Genomic DNA, 24399 nt, shown 5'->3' with positions numbered 1-24399 from the left:
ATCCATCCATCTATCTATCTATCTATCTATCTATCTATCTATCCCAAATTTCTTCTCTCTCTCTCTCCATCCATCCGCTCTCTCTCATCTATCTCTCATCTACCAATATCCATCCATCCATCCATCCATCCATCCATCCATCCATCCATCCTACCTACCTACCTACCTACCTACCTACCTACCTACCTACCTATCTACCTATCTATCTATCTTATCTATCTATCTATCCCAAATTTCTTCTCTCTCTCTCTCCATCCATCCGCTCTCTCTCATCTATCTCTCATCTACCAATATCCATCCATCCATCCATCCATCCTATCCTATCCTATCCTATCCTATCCTATCCTATCCTATCCTATCCTATCCTATCCTATCCTATCCTATCCTATCCTATCCTATCCTATCCTATCCTATCCTATCTATCTATCCATCCATCCATCCATCCATCCATCCATCCATCCATCCATCCATCCATCCATCCATCATCTTTATCTATCTTCAACCTCACTTCTCTGGAGCTTTTCACTCCCATGTTCCCTGCGCAGCCTTCCGAAAATCAGATCATCCTCCCATAAAAATCATTGTTCTGAGCGTTAATACAATTTCACAGTGCTTATGTTAAGAATAAGTAATAGAATTCACTCTTGCATAAGAAAGTTTTAAGGTATTCCAGCAACTTCATTTACTAGGAAATAGTGGAGTGTAGGTGAACGGCAGTGTGTTGACCACACCAGTTGCACTGTCACATCCATCACTACTATGATAAGCTGGTTGTGGAAGCTTCTTTTTAATCTATGCTGGCTGGGGAATTCTGGGAGTTGATGTCCTCACGTCTTAAAGTTGCCATGTTTGGAGAGAACTTTCTGCTTGGTGACACTATAGAGATATTTTTCATAAATAAAGATACATGTTCTGACCGAGGCTTCCCGAGAGCATGAAGCAAAGTCCTGGTCCCAACAAAAACCCCTTTTATTAATTGACTGTGAATTCTGCTCATTCACCTCCAGCAAAGTCTTTCAAGGGAGGATTTACAGCCACAGACCTTATCTAGCTTGGAGAGCTGCCAAGCCGAGATCTGCAGAACTTGGCAAAGACTCTCGGAGAGTCACAAACCAATGAAGCAAATTAATTGTCTCCTGCAAATTCCCCTTTCGCTCCCCTTTTATTTCCTCTGGGAAGGGCCATTCATCGTCCACCTGTGGCCTTACTCCCAAGTCGCCCCCTGTTCTTTAGCTGTTCCCTTCTCCTGGCAGCTCTGAGCATGCGCACACTGGGAACAGGCTCCAGCTGTTCATCTGCCCCACTGATGTCCGACTCTGAAGGCAGCTGATAACTGTCAGATGGCCCTGTCCCCCTCTCTGCCTCCGACACAGAGTCCTCCTCAGAGCCTTCCCCAGACTCCAGGACTGGCCCAGGTTCCTCCCCAACCCTCCTCACTGTCTGAGTCTGCTGCCAGCTCTGCTGGCCACTGGTGGACCACAACAATAAAAACACTCTTATTGACTATAAACCAAAGGCATTTCTGCTCTTCTCTCTTTCTTTCTGGTCATATCTAAACAAATGTTTGTAAGCTGAAGCCCTTATCTGCCAAAATTCATTCTGGGACAATTATTTTACAGCTAATTGATAAACTCTAAAAAGGCAGGATTTATAACCGAGACCTCAACGGTCTCCCTTTAATATTTGGAACGATCAAACTAACTCTTTCTGAGATAAATGTGTCAGCCCAACACTGAAATTATGCTGCTTTAAGTGCCATCCACTGCATTTCAATTTTAATTATACCAGTACTGCAAATAATACTACACCCTTATTATCCCCTAACAGGGCTAATTTATAAGAACAGAGTCCGTCAATTATAAATTTTCCGTGGCGTTTGTAAAATGGAAGAAAGGACTAATTATGATATCTTCTGAGTTGACGAGGCCTTGGATTAACCATTAACAAGGTCAGAATGATCCTTAAAAACACACAAAGCAACTTTAACAGATTTAGCAGATTAACAGAATTGGAAGGGACCTTGGAGGTCATCTAGTCCACCACCACCCCCCGCTCAAGCAGGAGACCCTACAACATTTCTGACAAATGGCAGTCCAATCCCTTCTTGAAAGTCTCAAGTGATGAAGCCCCCACCACTTCTGAGGACAACTCCTGTTCCATTGGTTGATTGTTCTCACTGTCGGAAAGTTCCTCCTTAATTCTAGGCTTAATCTCTCCTTGATCAGTTTCCATCAATTATCCCTTGGACCTGGATGCCTCAGAGCCTCCATAGACATTGACCCAAAAAGATACCGATACAGATGAACAGAGTTGGAGGGGACCTTGGAGGTCATCTAGTCCAACCCCCCCTCCCAAGCAGGAGACCCTACACCACTTCTGACCGATGGCCTTCCAGCCTCTTCTTGAAAGCTTCCAGTCATGAAGCTCCCATAACGTCTGAAAGCAACGTCTGTTCCATGAGTTGATTGTCCTCACTGTTAGAAAATTTCTCCCTATTTCTAGGTTGAATCTCTCCTTGGTCAGTTTCCATCCATTATTCCTTGTCTGGCCATTCGGTGTTTTGGAGAATAGGTTGACCTCCCTTCCTCTCTGTGGCAGCCCCTCAAATATTGGAAGATGCTCTCCTGTCTCCCCTGGTCCTTCTCTTCACTAGACTAGCCAGGCCCAGTTCCTGCAACCGTTCATCGTATCTTTTAGCCTCCATTTCCCTCATCATCCTGGTTGCTCCTCCCTGCACTTTTTCTAGAGTCTCAACATCTTTTTTATAGTGTGGTGTCCAAAACTGGATGCAGGATTCTAGCTGTGATCTTACTAAGGTTTTATAGAGTAATACTGCTATCCTGTCTCCCCTGGTCCTTCTCTTCACTAGACTAGCTATGCCTAGTTCATTCAAATGTTTTAGCCCCCAGTTTTAGTCTCCTAATCATCCTTCTAATTGTACGTAGAGTCACAGAAAAGGCATTCACCTGATAAGTTCCACCGTCTCCGAGTACATGGTGTACGGAGATTTCGCCTCCAATGGATCGCGCTCCATAGCATTCCCGCATTCGATGAAGGAGATCGCCGCGTCGGCATAATTCACTGCTTTGCCAAATTTTTCCAGCTGAAAAACAAAAGGGATTTGAAAGGAAGCTCCGGTTGGCTTCCAAGATTGGTGAAGAGCGCCATGTTCCACTAGAAATCTGAACCCTTGTGCGCATTGCTCTATTGTAGCTCTCTGGGTGCCCCTTCCTTCCCAATCTGGATACAGATAGGCCTCGACTTACGGCCGCAAGGGAGCCCCACGTTTCTGTGGCTAAGCAGGACGTTTGTTCAACGACTTTTGATCCACTTTCTTGGCCACGGTTGTTAAGTGAATCATGGTAGCGGTTAAGTTAGTATGATAGTTGTTAAATGATTCTGGCTTCCCCAATGACTTTGCTTGCCAGAAGGACTGAGGAAGCCTGTGGCTCTGGGGCCTTGCAAGCACCATAAACGCGAGTCAGTTGCCAAGCACATGGATTTGGATCCCGTGACATGGGCATGCGGCAATGGTCGTAAGTGCGAAAAATGGTCGTAAGTCACTTTCTTCGGTGCCATTGTCATTTTGAACGGCCACTAGATGAACTGTTGTAAGTTGAGGACTACCTGAATTCATATACCAAGGGCAACCGCTGCAGCTTTGCTTGGTGTGGAGAACAGGCAGAAGACGCCCCAAAAACTTAAGATGCCCCCCCAGATCTCCAAAACAATGTCGACCAAATTAGAATTTTTAGTACGAGGAAGAAAATACATGTGAATAAAAGGGAGACACCTTATTAACTGTTTTTTTTTCTTTTTTACAGTTTTAACATGTTAGGCCAGAAACTATTCAACTTCTGCCAGAAATTATGGTAGAAACCAATGAGAGCTTAACGCGAGATGTGATTTTAGTCACTGATATCTGTTTTGCACCGCTTCTGTTGGGTGGCTTGCGTAGGCTTTGGCTACCCAAAGCCACCTCTAGAGCCGAGGTGGCGCAGCGGTTAGAGTGCTGTACTGCAGCCACTTCAGCTGACTGTTTTCTGCAGTTCGGCTGTTCAAATCTCACCGGCTCAGGGTTGACTCAGCCTTCCATCCTTCCGAGGTGGGTGAAATGAGGACCCGGATTGTTGTTGGGGGCGATATGCTGACTCTGTAAAACGCTTAGAGAGGGCTGGAAGCCCTATGAAGCGGTATATAAGTCTAACTGCTATTGCTATTGCTATTGCTACCTTACTGGGCCACCCATATCTCTTGACGCTTACTCATGGCTGCCTCGTTCAACAATGAAGATGTGGTTGGTTTCGGGCTATGTGCAGCTTTCTGATGGCAACAGAATAGCAGAGTTGGGACCTTGGAGGTCTTCTAGTCCAACCCCCTGCTCAGGCAGGAAACCCTCTACCATGTCAGGCAAATGGTTGTTCGATCTTTTCTTAAAAACCTCCCTTGTTGGAGCATTCACAACTTCCATAGGCAAGTTGTTCCACTGATTAATTGTTTTAACTGTCGGGATATTTTTCCTTAGCTCTAAGTTGCTTCTCTCCTTGGTTAGTTTCCACCCATTGCTTCTTGTTCTACCCTCAGTTGCTTTGGAAAATAGTTTGACTCCCTCTTCTTTGTGGCAACCCCTGAGACATTGGAAGGCTGCTATCCTGTCTCCCCTGGTTCTTCTTTTAATTAAACGAGACATACCCAGTTCCAGCAACCGTTCTTGACATGTTTTAGCCTCCAGTCCCCTAATCCTCTTTATTGCTCTTCTCTGCACTCTTTCCGGAGTCTAACAACTTTTTCACATCGTGTCAACCAAAACTGGATGCCAGGTGGTCCAGAGAATTCCCTGCATTACTGTCCCCACGGCGGGCATACCTGTTAATGAACAGTGCTGCATACTAATAATTAGCCTAATTTAATGCACCGTTAATAAGGCTCACAAATGTGTTGCAATCCTCTCCGGCATCTGAATTCTCTGCTGAATCAGCCACCCATCCCGGTGGTGTGAAAGGGAGACTTACCAGAGCATCTGCCTTATGCTTGAGCTTTTTGGCTTCCTGCATATAGTAATCCGCATTGTGAAGCCTAGGAAGACACAATAGCAGGAGTCAGAAGAAGCAGCTGATGGGATTTCAACTCTTTCTTTGGCCTGATTTAGACTTCATGCTTACAAGGCTTGCCTCAATCCTGCCCATGTTCTAAAAAAAGTAATAATAGTCACGTAAATCTACACAGCACTTTGCTTTCTTCACTCTTGGGACTCGTTCCAGAAGCTAAGAAGGGTAGACTTTGGAAAATATTTGGGCGGGAGACCAGTTGGGAATCTGGGAGTCATAGACTCCCAGACTGGGAAGTCAAAAGAACATCTTGGAAGAGACTGACTCCAAACGGCTTTGGCTAAACGTATCAGGATTTCCAGCTTCTAAATACATCTGCAGTAAGTTTTCTTCCCCTACGACAGAGGTAGGATTCAGCCGGTTCTCTCCGGTTCGGGCGAACCAGTAGCGGCGGCTGCAGGAGGCTCTCCCCACCCACTACGACATCATGCGTGAGCATTGTCCATGCGCAGAAGGCGGGTGTGCTCACATTTGCGAACTGGTAGGGAAGGTAAGTGAATCCCACCTCTGCCCTCCAAATGTGTGTTTCTTCATTTGTCCAATCTCTAGGATTGGCACCTGCTGTCTGTGTAACATCAGATTAGACAATTATAGGACCTGGATCAGTTAGAAGGCTAAACTTTAAATGACCAGGTGGATTTTTTTTGGGTCTGGTCCGAATTTCATTCAAAACTGGGCCAGAAGTGGGAAAACCCAACTGTGTCTCAGGGGTGAAAGCCACTTTCCTTTGCTACCAGTTCGGTAGCAATGTGAGAGTGGCGCATGCTTGCTTTGCTCACAGGCACCACCTCCGCATATGTGCAGTACCTCCCACGCATGGGCAGAGTGTTAAAAAGGTAAGGTAAGTGAACAGCGAGGGCGGGAATCAGCTGCGCCACGTGATTTATATCAGCTAGAAAGCAGGAAATCCAGTGCTACTGGTTCGTTTGGGCGAACCGGTAGCATTTTTACTACTGGTTTGGATGAACCAGCCCGAACCAGTAGCATTTCACCCCTGCTGTGTGTCCTGCTTAAGGACAAATTCTAACTGGGTGACTTTGGGTCGGTCTCTCTCTCTCTATTCTAGGAAGAAGGTTAAGGGCAAACGATTTCTGAAAACGTTGCCCAGAGAACCACCGTGGCACGACAAAACCGCGCTCGACTAAAGCGCGCCCGATTAAACTGCGTCGCTGACATCATCAACAGGGCGACAACAGCGAGCGCGGAGAAAGAAGGGCGCTTTAAATAGCGCTTTGAAAGCAAGCCAATTTAAGTTAAGGTAAGGGTTAGGTTTAGGGTTAGCTTTAGGGTTAGGTTTAGGGTTACGTTAAGGGTTAGGGTTAAGTTTAGGGTTAGGTTAAGGGTTAGGATTAGGGTTAGGTTTAGGGTTAGGTTAAGGGTTAGGTTTAGGGTTAGGTTTAGGATTAGGTTTAGGGGGGTTAAGTTTAGGTTTAGGGGTTAAGTTTAGGTTTAGCGTTTACAGCTTGCTTCTGTCTCCGCGCTGTTGTCGCCCTGTGATGACGTCAGCTATGCGGTTTCGTCGAGCGCCCTTTAGTCGGACACGGTTTTGTGGTGGAACCGAGAACCACAGAGTTCCGTCCATGTGGCTGTAGGAGTCGCAACTTCTTCAAGCCCCCACCCCCCAAAAACTCAACGCAACTCAACCCAATGCAAACTCAGGCCGTGTACAACAGAAGATCCTGAGGCTAAAGTAGCTCAAAGCAATGCGGAAACTTGCTCCAAAAGCCAACCAAAAAAATACGAATACAGTCATAACAAATAAGTAACTAACATATCATCAAACGTTATCTTGGCTCTTCTCAGTTCAGGGTTCCCGTTGGTGAAGATGGGACTTGTCAACCAGAGATCGTTGTCGAGGTGGCTGGATTCCAGCAAAGGATTGGGAGGCCTGCTGGGAGCATCTTCTTCCTGCGGAAAGCAATTTTAATTAGCCGCCTCGGCTTTTTGCGCCAAGGATACCTTTGCACGTCCCGTCATGCGAGCGTGCGTGCCTCGAAATTAAAATCCCGGCTCTTTGTTGTTCTTCGGCGGCATGTCGCTAAGTCAGGCTCAGCAAATTAATTAAGTGCAATCGGCGCCACACTGCTCCCATGCCCGGCATCATTAACACCCACTTCTGCCAAGGTGTAATGTCAGCATGGGCGCCTTGTAGCACCGCCAGCTTATTAAAATGAAAATGTTGGGAGGCAAACAGCAGGGCCGAAAATTCACAACGATTAGAGCAAGGCGGCTTTTCCCTGGAAAAGATAAGTCTTGAGTTCCCCCCCCCCCCGCGCGCTTTTACAATCAGAGGAGTTAAAGCACGGATTAAAGATCAGGGCTGGGCAGCTTCCCTTGAATTTTGCATGACCGAGGTCAGCAGAAGTTGGTGTGGAAAATTTCAAGGAGGACGATGGGTGGCTAAAGGGGTCTTGGTCCTCCCCCCTTTATCATGGTATTGGTTATGAAAGCCTTTGACTAATTTAGGGGCTCTGAATCCCCTCTGATCTAGGGGACTAATTGATTAACCCACTTGTTTTGGACAGCAGACAAATCTTTTGTTCTGACCGAGGTTTCCCCAGCAGCACGAAGCCAAGTCCCCATCCAGATAAACCCCTTTTATTTAATTGACAGTGAATTCAAGAGCCGAGGTGGCGCAGTGGTTAAATGCAGCACTGCAGGCTACTTCAGCTGACTGCAGTTCAGCAGTTCGGCTGTTCAAATCCCACTAGGCTCAAGGTTGACTCAGCCTTCCATCCTTCCGAGGTGGGTAAAATGAGGACCCAGATTGTTGATGGGAGCAATATGCTGACTCTGCAAACCGCTTAGAGTGGGCCGAAAGCCCTATGAAGCGGAATATAAGTCTAACTGCTATTGCTAATTCCTTGCCAGCAAAGTCTTTCCTCTCCCAAGGTCTTTCAAGATAGTTCACAATTACCAACCTTTGTCAGGCTTGGAGAGGGGCCAGGCTGATATGTTTCAGATGCCACAATACTTGGCAAGGATGCAGGAATGAGCTACTTGTCTCCTGCAAACTCCACTCCCCTTTCGCTCCTCTTTTATTCCCTAAAGGAGGGGCCATTCACCGTCCACCTGTGGCTTTACTTCCAAGTCGACTCCTGTTTTTTAGCTGTTCCCTAACAGCTAAAGAACAGGCAACTCTGTCCATGCGCCCACTGGGAACAGGCTCCAGCTGTTCTTCTGCCCCACTGATGTCTGACTCTGAAGGCAGCTGATAACTGGCACATGGCTCTGGCTCCCCCATCTGCCTCCGACACAGAGCCCTCCTCAGAGCCTTCCCCAGACTCCAGGACTGGCCCTTCTTCCTCCCCAACTTTCCTCACTGTCCGACTCTGCCGCCAGCTCCCCTGGCTGCTGTTGGGCCACCACATCTTCCCACACCACCAAATATTGTAGATTTCCTCAGTGCCTTTGGGAATCTAGGATTCCCTTAACTTCAAAGTGTTGTCCACCCTTCCCGCATCAATGGTTCAGTTGTCAGGATGGGAACTGTAAGGAAGTGGGGAAAGTCACTTCAACACTTACACTGAGGCCCTTGGAGTTGACGGAGGAGGATTTGTTCTCATTCTTCCTGTGTTTGGAGCAGAGGTTGGCCTGCAAGGAGCCAGGCAGGGGGTTCTCTTGGCTGAAAGAGCTGCTCTCCATGAGGTTATGCCGGGGGGCTGCCTCGTCCATCAGAGGAGACAAAGGGGGTGGGAAGAGTTTTTCTTCTCTCTTTTTGGTCACCTTTTTCATGGAGTTGCTTCTGTCAAGGAAGAAACCGAAGCCAAGAGGTTTAGCAAACATGCACAGGCAGCCCTCAACTCACCACCGTTCCTCTTAGTGGCCATTTCAAACTGAGGAAAGGGACTTGTGACCGTTTCCCACATTTATGACTCCCCCCACCAACCCTACAAGGGTCACGTGATGAAAATCCAGGGTCAGATCAAATCAACAGGACCTCCCCAACTTCTGTTTCTTAGGATGCTGTTGGCCAGGATCGGGATGGAACTAGGCAAGTTGACGGGCATGCAGTCCTCGAATTACAGCAGTTCATTTAGTGACAGTTCAAAATTACCACGGCACTGAAAAGAAGGGACCAGTTTTCACACTTGCGACTGTCGTCGCATCCTCCCGGTCACGGGATCAAAATTTGTTGGCAACTGACTCGTATTTATGACGGCTGCAGTGTCCCAAGGACACGCGATCCCCTTTTGTGACCTTTGGGCAAGCAAAGTCAGGGAGGAAGCCAGATTCATTTAACGACCGTGTTACCAACCGAGCAGCTGCAGTGACGCACTTAAGAATTGTGGCAAAAAATGGGGGAAAATTCATTTAGCGGCTCTCTCACTTAGCAACGAAGAAATTGTGGTCATAAATCAAGGACCTCCTGTAGCTCCTTTCTCAGGACAGGAAAAATAATAATAACCCCACCCTTTTAAACCTTGGATGTGGATTTAAAAAGAAGGAAGGAAAAAAAGAAAGAAAATAAAAGTCAAGCCAGACAGAGAAAGCGGACTCTTTAAAATGTTAATCCAACCATGGATTTTTTCTTTAAAAAAAATATTATTATTTTAGTTACTGTCCTAGTCCAGTCAATGAAGATTACTTGGATTTTAATCCTCCCTTAGTCAACTCATATTGCATTCTCCTGCCATTTACTTTTCATGATTATCGACTCAAATTTTCAATAGCAAATTAAGTCAACAAGAATGGATGCCTCCCTCTTAGTCAATTTAAGTCAGTGTCAAGTTTTTATAGATTTACAATACCTCAAAGGAAAACATCAGAGAGAAGGAAGCGAAAGGAAAGCAACTTAGCTTCTCAACTGAGGGAAATCCGATCACCTCACCTGGCTGTATCCAACAAGGCTCCTCCATCTCTAATGAAAGCAGCGTCCATTTCATTTATTATTTAATTGTGGCCGTCAGCAAGTTTATTTTAAAAAAACAATTGCTGTCGCAACTGGAATGTTCTTATCATTCCTGATAATCCAGGTCTTAGAACAGTGTTTCTCAACCTCAGCAATTTTTATGGACTTCAACTTCCATAATTTCCCACCCGGCATGGATTCTTGGAGTTGAAGTCCATAAAAATGGACTTTCAGTTTATGAAAAAAAGGACAGTTGAGGTTCCTCAACCTCAGAGGCTTTTAGATGTGTGAACTTCAACTCCCAGAATTCTCCAGCCGGAAGGAATTCTGGGAGCTGAAGTCCACAAAAAATTGACTTCCTTAACCTTAGCCAAATTCAGATGTGTGGACTTCAAGTCCCAGAATTCCCCAGCCAGCATGGATTCTGGGATTTGAAGTCCCCCCAATGAAAGTTGCTGGAGTTGAGTGAGGAAGCCTGCTTCAGAATATGCACTCAAGACCACTATATTAACTAGCCAGCAAAGGGAAGGTTGTATGAATGGTGGGATAAGCACAACCGGCCACAAAGATGCAAAACATGGATTAAAAGTAGGCTAAAGTCCTGAGACTCGGTTCTAGGCCACAATGGCCAAACTGGTCTTCCTGAGGAACCATGACCATGAGTGCTTAAGCCATTGAGATGACTTCCTACGGATCCTTCTGTAAGTGTTGAGACCCTTAGAACAAGAGTAATATGATGATACACGAAAGTAGCAAATGATTGGGTTAAATACAAACTTGGAGGATATTCAGAACAAATCTCCGCATGATATTTGGTAAAGGTAAAGGTTCCCCTCACACATATGTGCTAGTTGTTCCTAACTCTAGGGGGCAGTGCTCATCTCTGTTTCAAAGCCGAAGAGCCAGCGCTGTCCGAAGACGTCTCCGTGGTCATGTGGCCGGCATGACTCAAAGCCGAAGGCGCACGGAGCTCTGTTCCCTCCCCATCAAAGATGGTCTCTTATTTTTCTACTTGCACTTTTACATGCTTTCGAACTGCTAGGTTGGCAGAAGCTGGGACACATAATGGGCGCTCACTCTGTTATGCGGTGCTAGGGATTCGAACCACTGAACTGCCGACCTTTCTGATCGACGAGCTCAGAGTCTTAGCCGTTAAGCCACCGCGTCCCTCTTACCACGACCTGAAGTCTCCATTAAATATAACTAATAAGAAAATCGGGGGGAAGAATTGCTTGGCAAATGGAAACATCTGGGACCAGGGGAAATGTAGGCCTAGCATAGGGGAAATAACTATTGATGAACACAATTATATTATAACAGAGGATACCGATAGTTGCAGGGCTCAAAGGAATCAAATTAATGACCTAGAAAACAAGCTGAAATTAAGGCACACCAGAATGGGGGCTAACTCTGTGGGGTTTGGTAAAGGCAGGAAAAATATAAGATTTAAAAAAAAAAGATGATGCAAGCAGCTGGAGGAAGATAAACACACATAGCTTGAAAAATTACATTTGCATCATCCTTAAATGGATTCCATGCTTAAGTTATCTGTGCCATTTGCAGACTTGAAAGACATCTCTCTTTGTGTGTTTGTGTGTGTGTGTGTGTGTATGTGTTTGTGTGTGCGTGTGTGTGTTTAAGAAGGCAAATTAGGATAAATTCATTTGCATTAAGTGGAGTAAGTAATTACACAGGTATAAGAGAGATTAGGAATGGGCTGGTTTTATTTCACAATGCTTTAAAAGCCATGAGTTTTAAGTTAATTGTGGGATTACTTACTCAACATAAATTTCACCGCTGTGCGACAATATGATGGGAGAGGTGGTTTCATTTGGTTGGGAAAAAAAAATCAGTCAGAGATAAATCCTTCAAATTAAAGTTTAAAGACCCAACAGAGATAAAGGCAGAGGAGGAGGAGGGTGAAGCCAGTCCTTCCTGTAGGTTGACTGCAGTAACCAGGAGTCATAATTATTTCTTAGATGAACAAAATATGGAAAACAAAGGGATAAAATAAAACTGAGGTGTATCAATGGCATGGAATTTCTGAAACTGAGAAATCCTGGACGGATTTGGTTAGCTCTACTGAGAAAACGTAGGGGAAAACACATACTCTTTTATGCCAGGTATCCTATGGTTGGGTATCGGTGAAATGCAGGGTGGAAGTAAGCAGGAAGCCGACGACTCTTCTAAACGTTGCTTCTTGTTGTCGCCAAGTGTGTCCACATTTTCGGACTGCTTCGGTCAGAAGGAGAGAAACCAGAAAAGTTACGCTTCTTATCGCAACACCCAAACAGTGGTATCCCAGTGAAGTCACCCTACTGGTGGGTCTAGCTACCCGTGAGCTCACCGACTGGGTGAGGAGAATCCCTTGAGGAACAAGCCCTCCCTTCTTTCTCCAAGTGGTGTCCATGAGACCTTACAAGAGGAGAACATCAACAAGGCTTCAGGACATCCCTCACTCTTCCCTGGCTGAGCAGAAAGAAAACTTTTGCAATCCACATCCAAGATCTGTGCTGGGACTAAAGCATGGGCAATGAGTCCTCTAATTGCCCTTCTAGCTGTGTGTCTCTTCATGGCATACCGGATCGATAAAATGGGACAGTTGAGAAGGTTTGGGAGTTTCACAACATGGCTGGTTGGGGGTGGGGGAACATGGGGAACATGGTGGGCAAGCTTGGAATTTTCTGGGACTAAACCCAACCCCACTGGAATGAGTTGACTATGGTATAGCTGGTCACAACAGGAGTGGGATCAAGAACCATCCTTTTGTAGAAGGACTAGGACCAAGTGAGGAGATGCCCCCTTTTTCTGCTGCTGGCATCTAATTCCTTCTCTCTCCTTCTCTTTCACCATTATAAGACCTAAAAGACCAGGTTAGGCTCAGATCAACACGGAGAACATCTGACTACATGGTTATGGAAGTCAACACTGGCTTGACAGCACCCAATCAATCAATCAATCAATCTCCTCTTTCTCTGATTTTTTTCTTCTTTGCTTGCTTTCAATCACGTCTCTCCTTTCTCCCTTTCCTCTCTCTGTTTTTTGACACTCTTCTATCACAAATTCAATGTTGCCCTCCCCCATCTCTCTTTCTCCCTCTCCCCCCCCCTCTCTCTCTCACACACATCCTCCCCAGATTTTTCTTGCCCAGACAGGGCCTTCCATCTCTGGATTTGCCCAAATATGCATGAAATTAGAATGAGTGCCACTTGGCACTCTAAACTGCCCAGATTGATTCAACTAATATTTTTAGCACCCCAGTTTAATTCTGTAAAACCTGTCAAGGATGGCTGCTTCTGAAATGTCCCATTTCATCTTTTACAAAAAAGAAAGAAAGAAAGAAAGAGGGGAAAAAAGAGAGAGAGACGAAGGACAGTCTTTTGTCCCCATTTATTATCTTTTCCTTCCAGGAAAGGCTAAAAACGGGCCTTTTGGACGAGGACAATTGCAAGCAGGTTTGAAGAAAAATGGAAACGCACAAAAAAACCTCTTGCCCTGCTGCCTCTCCTGTCCCAAAAGTCCATTTCACTTTGGAGTCCTATCTCCCCATCCTTAACAATACATCCCTGGATGTCAATTGTATCAAACCTGCGATAAAAGCTTTGTCTCTTGACTCCCCAAAGATTCTGCTTTGCAAGTGGTGTTTGGGGGGGAGAGGAAAAGTCAGCAAGAAAAGAAGAAAGAAATAATAATAAAGAGGCTTATTTAAGTGAGTGGCATTTTGATAAATCACAGGTGTTTATGTAACAAAACCCCCTCCCCTCTTTTCCCCCCAATGTGCAATAAAGACAACACTCAGCAAATGTTACCAGAAAGCTTGTCTGCTTTTGACTTTGATGGATGGAGGCCTATTTAAAATGGGGAGAAAACTTGTCCTAATGCTCTAAACAGTAAAAATGAAACAAAACAAAATAAAACCGACAAAGATGAAGCATTAGATTAAACCTAGGAGATGCATTTGATTACCTGAGTCTCTTTTCCTCTTCTGTCTCGCAAAACTCTTTTTCCTAAACTCTTTTCTAATAAGTGCCGGCCTCAAAAAATATATTTGGCTTTTAAAAAATTATTCTTATTCAGTGGGGTGGGGGGAAAATAGCTTTAGAGGTTTCCTCCCCCAATATTTGAAAATAATTCTGGTTGAAAGGATGCATATAAATAACCTGTGTTTCTTTATGTTATCCTTACTCCATTGCATGCCCTACCTGGCTTTCTAAGATCCCACCAACAGTCATGGTTACAGGACTTCACAAGCAAGATCAAGGACATTAAAGTGGGAGGGGTTTGATCAAAGCCACTCCCGTTTTAATGCATGGATATGGTGCATTAAGAAGGGGTGGAGCTTTCTTTTGTCTGTTTGCACCTGGCATTTTGATGAGCTGTGATGGCACAGTGGTTAAAGTGCAGTACTGCAGGCTTAAAGTGCAGTACTGCAGGCTACTTCTGCTGACTGCCGACTGACTGCAATTTGGCAGTTCGAATCTCACCAGGCTCAAGGTTGACTCAGCTTCTCTTCCTTCCAAGGTGGACCCAAATTGTTGGGGGCAATTATGCTGGCTCTGTAAACCACTTAAGTGGAGGCTGTAAAGCACTGTGAAGCGGTATATAAGTTTAAATGCTATTGCTATTGCTATTGCCCTTCCTTCCTTCCTTCCTTCCTTCCTCCCTCCCTCCCTCCCTCCCTCCCTCCCTTCCCAGTGATTAGAATGCAATATTGCAAACTCTTCCAACAGCCATCAGTTCAATCCTGACCGGCTCAAGATTGACTCAGCCTTCCATCCTTCCGAGGTGGGTAAAATGAGGACCCAAATTGTTGGGGGCCAGAGGCTGACTCTGTAAACCACTTAGAGGTGGCTGTAAAAGCCCTGTGAAGTGGTATATAAGTCTAAGTGCTATTTTGACATGCTGGACAACCTCTGTGGAGGCCCCGATCATATTGCAAATTCTTCTCGACTCATTTCAGACGTAGGTTTTAGAGCAGAAGAAGGCCTTTCAGAAAGCACACCGATGTAGGCTGTTGATATCTGGGGATAAATCCACAAATTTGGGGCATCACCAAGTTCCCAACCAGGTTTTATGGCCAAAGAAGAAGAAAGTTGGAGGTTTTCTAGTCCAGCCTCCTGCTCAACCAGGAAACCCTACCTATTTCAGACAGACGGTTGTCCAATCTCTTCTTAAAAAGCTCCAGTGTTTGACCCCCAACCCCTTCTGGAGGCCAAGGTAGGTGATCTCAAAAAAACCCAAACCCTGGGTTGATGTTTTATTCCTATTTTGAGTGGCTCTATCTTCACGAGAGGGAATAAAGGAATGTTTCAGACACTGGTGGGATTTCAAATCTTTTCCTACCGGTTCTATGAGAGTGCGCTTCATGCACAGCACTCAGAGACGACCCTTGGTGTCAGTGCTGGAGAGCTGAGCTGTTTTTTAGCTCAGCTGAGGTGCGGCAATTAGCTCTGCTGCCTAAATCAGCTAAGCTAAAGCACAAGGGAATATAGGACAGGGAATGACAGGGGAGGAGGGGCGGGGCCAGCCAGAAGTGGTATTTGCCGGTTCTCTGAACTGCTCAAAGGTTCTGCTACCGGTTCGCCTGAACCTCTCCGAACCGGCTGAATACCACCTCTGGCTTGAGAATAAGGAACTTACTGTCAGGGTTCCTTGACACTTACTTTGTGCTTCCTTTTGGTTTTAGCAGCTGGTTTTTCAGCCGGGGGCAAGGGAGAGTCGGGCGCCTGTCGCCGATGCTTCACGTTGACCTCTCGAGGTTCCATCTTTCCAGAGAGGTTCTCAAAGTCCAGATCTTGCCCGGGGACCCGAGAGAGGAAACTCAGGTCTATTTTCACCCAAAGGTACTTGAGTTCTTCGAATTCCTTCAAGGGGGACAGGGGTTCGTTCTGAACCATGGGAAGGGGCGAAAAGAGGGGCTCCTCCAAATCCGGCCCATTCTGGTCCACCGAAGCGCTGCTGTTGTTGCTCATTAAGCTGCTGACGCTAAGGATGTTGCTGCTGGAGTCCTTGGCTTTGAGGCCGCTCTCCGAGCCACTCCCTCCCTGCAGACTCCTGGCCTGCAGGCTCTCTTCGTGGTCGGTGTTAGAATCCGAGGTGGAGGAATCTGTTTCCACAAACTCCCGCGACTTGGGGAAGGTTTTGCTGGGACCCCTGTACTTTTTCTTCTCCAGAGGCGGGCCGGTGGTTGCTCTCGGCTCCTTCCTTGGGGCGGTTTTCCCGGCGGCCATCTTGGCCCTCAGTTTGGCCTGTTCTGGGCTTTCTTGCGCCTCCTTCTCTTTGGGGGTGCTGCTCGTCATATTTGGTTTGGGCCAATTGTAATCTTCTGCGCTGGAAGTTCTTTCGACTTTTTTGGGTTGCTTTTTCCCAGTCGTCCTTTGGGGGGCTGGCTCATTGTGCAGGGGGGATTTCTGCTTGGAACTTTTCATGTCAGCTGTGGTTTTCTGGGCCACGCGGGGTTTGGCTTTCTCTCGGGCGGGGCTGCGGAGGGTCCTGTCTTTGGAATCGGTCAGGGACAAGCTGTTGTTAACCTTCCCTTTGTTTTGCCCTTCCATTTGAGCCCCGGCCTGGGACGGAACACTGTTCTCCCCGTGACCGTCATGTTGGTTGCTGATGATCGTCTTGTTGTGAGGATTGACTTTGTTTAACCATTTGTCCAGCTGCCATTTGTTCGCTGAGGGGGGTTCAGGCTGAGGAAGACACATTGTAAACAGTGACAACACACTGATCCCACATCAGCCACGATACACCCGTTTCCCCGGTGTGTGGACTTTCAGATCTCAGAATTCTCACCAACGGCCATGTTGGCTGTGGCATTCTGGGATTCGAAGTCCACACACCTGTTGCCAAGACAGGGAAAAATATGTGTGTAGACAAAATGACAAACTAAAGCAATTTAACAATTTCTTCCTGGGAGACCGTTGAAAACCATTATTCTGTTAATGTAGGCTAAATCGTGACCCGTCAAAACCGCGGAGGACAAAATCGCGCTCGACGAAAGCGTGCATTTGACATCATCACAGTGCGACGAAAAAAATTAAAAATTGAAATAAAATTAAAATTAAAGCAAGCCGATTCACATAAAGGTAAGGGTTAGGTTTAGGTTTAGGGTTAGGGTTAGGGTTAGGTTAAGGGTTAGGGTTAGGTTTAGAGCGTTAGGGTTACGTTTAGCGTTAGGTTAAAGGTTAGCGTTAGGTTTAGCGTTAGGTTAAGGGTTAGATTTAGGGTTAGGTTAAGGGTTAGGTTTAGGGTTAGGTTTAGGGTTAGGTTTGGGGGGGTTAGGGTAAGGTTTTCGCTTTATTTTTACAATTTTCGATCACAGAGCGATGTTTTCGTCGCGCTGTGATGACGTCAAATGCAAGCTTTCGTCGAGCGCGATTTTGTCCTCCGCGGTTTTGTGGTGGAACCGGCTAAATATATATTTGCTAAATATGTAACTGTATTTTTCTAGTTATGGCCCATTCCCCCCCCCCCCCCCCCGCTCACTATCAATTGCAATCTCACAATATTACCAACAAACGCTAACATTTCCTAAATAAAGAACTGGCCATCTGTTTCATTCCACAAAGGCTTAAGGCCAATGAACAGAATAACAGAGTTGGAAGGGACCTCGGAGGTCTTCTCTTCCGACCCCCTGCTGAGGCAGGAAACCCTTCACCACTTCAGATAGATGGTTTTTCCAATCTCTTCTTAAAAACCTCCCTTTTTAAAAGTTAGGGTGCCATCTTTTAAATTAAAATATTTGGGCATTCTTTATTTTCCAAGGAGAAGGTTGTATGCAGATCATGTGAATGTGGACACAGGAACTCTGCAAATGCTACTACAAAACTGGAATGTTTAGTGGGGGGAAGAAGAGGAAAATTATTTAACACGCGAGGATCTTTATTTATTCTTATGCTTAAGTTGGTGTCATTTTTTTGCTATATTTAAAGGTAGGCTGCCTTCAGGAAAGCTGTAAAAACTTTGGCTGTTCTGGCAGGCCTGGGGCTGTTGACCTCACTGTTGAGGTCCAGCCCCGATTAGAATGAATGTATGAGGGGTTGCGATTTTAAACCTTTTTTTTCCCTCTCTTTTTTTTGTAAGCCGCCCGGAGTCCTTCGGGATTGGGCGGCATATAAATTTTACAAATAAATAAATAAGGCTCAGTTCACACATACATTTGGAGGGCAAGCTGTCAAAAGCTGAATGTGTATATGAGCCGAGGTGGCGCAATGGTTAGGGTGCAGTACTGCAGGCCACTTCAGCTGACTGCTCTCTGCAGTTCAGCTGTTCAAATCTCACCGGTTCAGGGTTGACTCAGCCTTCCATCCTTCCGAGGTGGGTGAAATGAGGACCCGGATTGTTGTTGGGGGCAATATGTTGACTCTGTAAACCGCTTAGAGAGGGCTGAAAGCCCTATGAAGCGGTATATAAGTCTAACTGCTATTGCTATTGCTATCTCAGCTTCCCCAAAACCTACATGCGTGTAGTTAAACAAATAAGTGTGTGGATGTCAGGGTGTGAACAGCTCTACCCCAGCTATTCGGGAAACGTCTGGGTACGGGAGAACCTGTAGCTTAACGTTATGGCTGGTTTGGAGAACCTCCAAATCCTACCACTGGCTTGCCCCACCCATCTGCCCCACTCCTCCCACTTCACCCTGCCCCTCCCAGGAGTCTTCATGTGGCCCATTTTGAATGCGAGGTACAGGGCCCATGTGGAGAATCAGGGAGGGAGGGGGGAGGAAGGGGCCTCCTGGAAGTTCCGGAAGGCCAGAAACAGGACCATTTCCGGCCTCCAGAGGGCCTCCGGAGCCCGGGAGAGGCAGTTTTCACCCTCCCGGAGGCTGAAGGAAAGACTCCGGAGCCTGGGGAAGGTGAAAATGCCTCCTCCCCCGCTGCCGTGGTGAAGGAGGCCGGCTAGGCCACGCCCAGCATGGCCACACCCACCCAGCCACCGGGCAGAGAACCTGTTGCTGAATTTTTTGAACCCCTCCCCTGCTGCAAACCCAACTGTTACGTGGAGGCGTGAATTCTGGAGATGGACCCCGTGGTATTTTACCTCCGGAGTTCCGCTGCGCGATTCTTCATTGCATTCACTGTCGCTGGAGCTGGTTTCACTGTCTGAATCGGATTCCGAACTACTTTCAGATTCACTGGAGCTTCCGGATCCGCCGCTGGAATGTATGAGGACAGTGTTGTGTGCTGTTGGCAATGGAAGGCCACTTCAAAGAAAGGAAGGAGAAAAAAAAACATATTTAAGCATCTATAAAGATTATTCTGATGATTCATCTCCCCATCTTGTATGATGTTGAATTATACATTCTGCCAGGTTTTATAAAGCAAGAAAGACACTTTGCGATTGCTATCCAAGCAGATTTCATGGCTGTCCTCACCTACAGAGGGAATCTTGCCAAACTAAAGCAAGGGACCATCCACATAAAGCATGTACTCTAGGAACTATTAAGGAGGGTCTGTCTTCGTTCTCTTTCTCTCCCACAAACTACCAGAGCTGTCTCTTGCTCTTCTGGAACGCATCTCCTCCAGTCTAGGAATCTGGATTATCACAGATTCAGAGTTTGGGAGGGACCTAAGAAATCATCGTTCAACTCCCTGTCCACTGCAGGATTCACTAACCATCTGATAGAAGATTTTTGATTTTCATTTTAACACCTCCAGTCGAGGAGAAGAAACCACTCCATGTTGTAAGCTGTTCCATGATGGTCAACTCTTCCTATTAAGAAGCTCTTCCTAATCTGTACCTAAAGCCTTAGGGATTTTATCCCACTAGTCCTAGTCTTCCCATCTGGAGAGAACAGGTTCTGTAGGACAGTGTTTTTCAACCTTGGCAACTTGAAGATGTCCGGACTTCAATTCCCAGAATTCCCCAGCCAGCGAATGCTGGCTGGGGAATTCTGGGAGTTGAAGTCCGGACATCTTCAAGTTGCCAAGGTTGAAAAACACTGCTGTAGGAGATGACTGTCCTTCAGATCTTTCAAAATGGTTATGATATCCGCTCTCAACTCTCTTCTGCAAGCTAAACATAACAGGTCTCTGAACCCTTCCTGTGGTAGATTGGTAGCCCTTTTCAAACTTGCCCCATATAACAAACCACAATTTAGAAGCCTTCATTATTAATTTCTCTGTTGCAGCCGAGTCTGAGAAACCAAGTTGGAAGAGACCTTGGAGGTCTTCTAGTCCAAGAAGTATGACTTAACACTTACTTAAGTTATGAGGTTCATGCCTGCAGGACATCATGGTAACCATCAAACTGTCAAATTCAAAGAGGCAGTTTGGAGTGGGCAATAACCACAGATTTATGGGGTCCCATCTTCATCCCACCCGATGGGACCTCGTTCCCCTCCACGAAGGAGCCATGGGAAAACCGTGGACCTAAACCCTTGCTCGATCTGTTCTGTAATTTTGGCATTCCACCGCGACTTAAAAAGTTCTATTGAGAAAATCAAAAGGGGATGGGGGCATATGTCTCCCCCTAATTTGGATTTGGTTCTTCCCTTCAATTTCTGAAGTGGCTTTGTGGTTTTGAACTAAGCAGGACATAAGGACGGATTTATAGTAAGTTGTAAATTTATTATCACAATGTCAAACTGTGCTGGGGTATAGCTTGCTAAAACAAATAAGCATCCTTTAAATAATTTACCAACAGCAATGTGCCTATCCTTTTCCCCCTCCTCTTTTTATTTCATTGAAGGGTTTTTTTTTGTTAACACATTTCTAATTTATGCCCAAATGAAGGACATTAGGCAGCTCTAATATTTGGATGTAAACACTTTAAAAATTAATTTTAATGAATGCTATGGGTTATTCTCTTCCCAGCCTTTTCCCTAAGATATACCATAAGTACAGAGATATAGGCCTATTACAATTCTCCAGAGATGCCCTAAAGATCCTTTATCTGAAGCTGGTTTTTCACTCATGCTTTTGCCAACAAAAATGAAATCCACCCAAGGAAAAAAACAAACATGATTGCTGTTCTGAAACCCCCTTGTTTATCCATTCTTTACCCGTGCTGCAAAACTATAGCTTAAAGGGGGAAACATCCTTAATTTTTGGATTTGTTTAGCAATAAATAGAGCTTCTGCTGGCTATATCTGTTTTAGTCTCAGGATAACTAAGAGGTCACATCGACTTCCCCTCCTTGCTCATTCCTATCAGAGATCAGATTTAAAAAACAAAATATCTATATTTTTAGAAGGCTCTAGTGAGGTGACACTGGATGGAGGCAGGCACAACTTCCACGAGATTTACTGGAAAAAGACAGCAAAGGAAAAAAAAATGGAAGAGCAAAATAACTGAATTAGAACCCGTAGAGATTGAATGTCATCCTTGGCAGAATCAAATGCAACTTCTATTCACTTTAACTGCAAGGATCTTATACATACATACATACATACATACATACATACATACATACATACATACATACATGCATGCATGAGGTTGTATGTAGGAGGTTAGGGAACATGGGCCAGTCTTGGGGGCTGAGGAAAACTCAGATGTGGACTCTGCATCAGAGGCAGAGAGGGAGCTAAACAGCAGTGAGGCAGAAGAACAGCTGGAGCCTCTTCCCAGTGTGCGCATGCGCAGAGCTGCCAGAAGACAAGAACAACTAAGAAAGCAGGGCCGACTTGGAAGTAAAGCCACACCTTGGAGGTGATTGGCCCCTCCCCTAGGAAACAAAAGAGAAGCGAAGAGGGAGGGGGCTTTTGCAGGAAACAATTTGTTCCTTCAGTCGTTTCAAGAGTGGAAAGTTCTGTTTGTGACTATAAGAGACTCTGTCCAAAGTTTTGCCTTTCCCTGCGTTTGGAAACTGGTTTTATGGCAGTGCTCCAAGTGAGATAAGGTGCGTGTTGATAAATATTCCTCTGAAAGACTGTTTGCCAAGCCTTGCTGAGTGTGAATGAAAGGAATTCATAGTGGTGTAAATAAAAGGAGTTTTGCTGAGACCAAGACTCTGCTTCACGCTTTTTAAGGAAGACTCGGTCAGGGCAATATATTCCCAACAACACTGAAGCATTTGTTTCTGGCTTGGCTCAAAGGAATGCATTTTTGTGTGTGTCTGTAGAAAATATGAGGAGGTTTTGCCTGCTGTTCATCTTGGATTGCAAAACTGTGACTTTTGCCACAATTTCCCCCCAAACAATGCCATTGCTACCAAATTGGAACATTCATAGCAGAATTATTGCCTTGAATCATTTGGCCTCGATATGTTGGCCCTGCTATAAAATCACTTGCAAATTAGACATGCTGTCTTTCTCAACATCACACTGATATATAAGGGCAAAATTGACTCAGGGAAGAAAAAGGAAGTGGAAACTTTCCTGGGCTGTAGGCTATTGCAGCCACATCTATGAAAATTTTCTATGAAGGTCAAGAATGCCTGGCTGATAGAAAACCTCCTGTTTTTCACATGTATGGGACCCAGGAGAGGGATTTTAACAGAGGATATGTTAGAAGAACCAAAATCCAACCCCTAATATCTCCATTAATTGGATCTAAGAGACATGGGATGAGACACGCAGAAAAATACGGCATCCGTCACTTAATCCTCCAAGGAAAGCTTGAAGGCAAACGAGATCCAGGCAGAAGAAGAACATCGTGGCTTCAAAATCTGAAGGATCAGTTTGGACAAAACTGAACAGCACTTTTTCATGTGGCTGTTGATAAAAATAGGATGGCCAACATGATCGCCAATGTCCGATGACAGATATGGAAGGAGGAAGAGGAAGAGGAGGAGGAGGAGGAGGAGGAGAAGAAGAAGGAGGAGGAGGAGGAGGAGGAGGAGGAAAAGGAGAAGGTGGAGGAGGAGGAGAAGAAGAAGAAGGAGAAGGTGGAGAAGGAGAAGGTGGAGAAGAAGAAGGAGAAGGAGAAGGTGGAGAAGGAGAAGGTGGAGAAGGAGCAGGTGGAGAAGAAGAAGAAGGAGGATGAGGAGGAGAAGGAGAAGGTGGAGAAGGAGAAGAAGAAGAAGGAGGAGGAGGAGGAGGAGGAGGAGGAGAAGGAGGAGGAGGAAAAGGAGAAGAAGAAGAAGAAGGAGAAGAAGGAGAAGGTGGAGAAGAAGAAGGAGGAGGAGGAGGAGGAGAAGGAGAAGAAGAAGGAGAAGGTGGAGAAGGTGGAGAAGAAGAAGAAGAAGAAAAAGAAGAAGAAGAAGAAGAAGAAGAAGAAGAAGAAGAAGAAGAAGAAGAAGAAGAAGAAGAAGAAGAAGAAGAAGAAGAAGAAACTTCCTCAAGAGTTTTGGGAGACGCTATACTTAGGCTGGATAATATTTCTGCAGGATTAGATGTCTCCATTATCTAGCAGTGCAAAGCAGCTTTACTTGACCTTTTATGGCTGGGCTGGGTAATCTGAAGCTCCGGAAACAAGTTCAGATCACAAATGCTATTTCTGAAGCTCCCAAAGATCCTTCCTGAACACCCTGACTGAAAATGGAAGGGCTGGTTTTTCAAGAAACCGAGCCATGAAATGGTCGCGAAGATTAGAAGGAGGAAAAAAAGAAGAACCATCACCATTTGATCCAAACCACACCTCAAGCAGGTGGCCCACCTGATGCATGGGTTTTTCTTATGAGACCCTGACAGCCTGCCTGGCCACGGTTGATCCTTCTGGGAGTTCAAATACACGTTTGAGGGTCACCTAACCAAGACGTCTCCTCTAAAGAGCTGCTGGGGATTAAAAAAAAAATAGGTCAACTCTCTTTTCTGCTGCCGAGAAGTAACAATGGCATTGAGTTCAGTCGGGGAAGCAACTTGCAATCATGCAGCTATTTTTCAAGGAGGAGCTGAGGATTTCTGAGCAGGAAGGGTTGGGCGTCCTCCACGTCTCCTTCTAGATCAGCTTTCCCTAATGTGGTTTCCTTCAGAGATTAATTCTACTAGCTCTTCCTGATCCCTGGGTGTGCTGAGAGGGCACGCAAATCCAGAACATTTGGAAAATAAAAAGGGGTTTTAAAAATTCTATTGGATTTTCCTACAGAAAAAAAAGTAGATAGACATAGGTTAGGCAATCTTTAGCAGGGGCTGCCCCAAAGAAGAGGGAGTCAAACTATTCTCCAAAGCACCTGAAGGCAGGACAAGAAGCAATGGGTGGAAACTAATCAAGGAGGGGAGCAACTCAGAACTAAGGAGAAATTTCCGGACAGTGAGAACAATTAATCCGTGGAACAATTTGCCTCCAGAAGTTTTGGGAGCTCCCAACACTGTACGTTTTTAAAGAAGAGATTGGATAACCATCTGTCTGAAGTGGTGTAGAGTTTCCTGCCTAAGCAGGGGGTTGGACTAGAAGACCTCCAAGGTCCCTTCCAGCTCTGTTTATTCTGTTTCTATTTCTATTTCTATTTCTATTTCTATTTCTATTTCTATTTCTGTTTCTGTTTCTGTTTCTGTTTCTGTTTCTGTTTCTGTTTCCAATTTCTATTTCTAATTTCTATTTTTATTTCCAATTCCAT

General features: G+C 45.5%; 1 protein-coding gene across 1 annotated transcript in view; it reads right to left on the bottom strand.

Annotated features, from left to right (window-relative positions):
- Positions 1–24399, bottom strand: part of AFF2 (ALF transcription elongation factor 2) — a 276604-nt gene that overhangs the window by 10735 nt on the left and 241470 nt on the right. Inside the window, exons 10-16 of the mRNA XM_087728202.1 lie at positions 19000–19162; positions 15624–16649; positions 12071–12195; positions 8634–8853; positions 6880–7016; positions 5013–5076; positions 2967–3103 (exon numbers count right to left, since the gene is read on the bottom strand). Of these exons, the coding sequence (XP_087584328.1) occupies positions 2967–3103; positions 5013–5076; positions 6880–7016; positions 8634–8853; positions 12071–12195; positions 15624–16649; positions 19000–19162 (1872 nt within the window). The remainder of the gene's footprint in view (positions 1–2966; positions 3104–5012; positions 5077–6879; positions 7017–8633; positions 8854–12070; positions 12196–15623; positions 16650–18999; positions 19163–24399) is intronic.

The sequence above is a fragment of the Thamnophis sirtalis genome, unplaced genomic scaffold (genome assembly GCF_051295495.1).
Source record: "Thamnophis sirtalis isolate CommonGarterSnake01/CBP01778 unplaced genomic scaffold, rThaSir2_p1.2 scaffold_13, whole genome shotgun sequence".
Taxonomy (NCBI): domain Eukaryota; kingdom Metazoa; phylum Chordata; class Lepidosauria; order Squamata; family Natricidae; genus Thamnophis; species Thamnophis sirtalis.
This window is presented reverse-complemented; position numbering and strand designations above follow the sequence as displayed.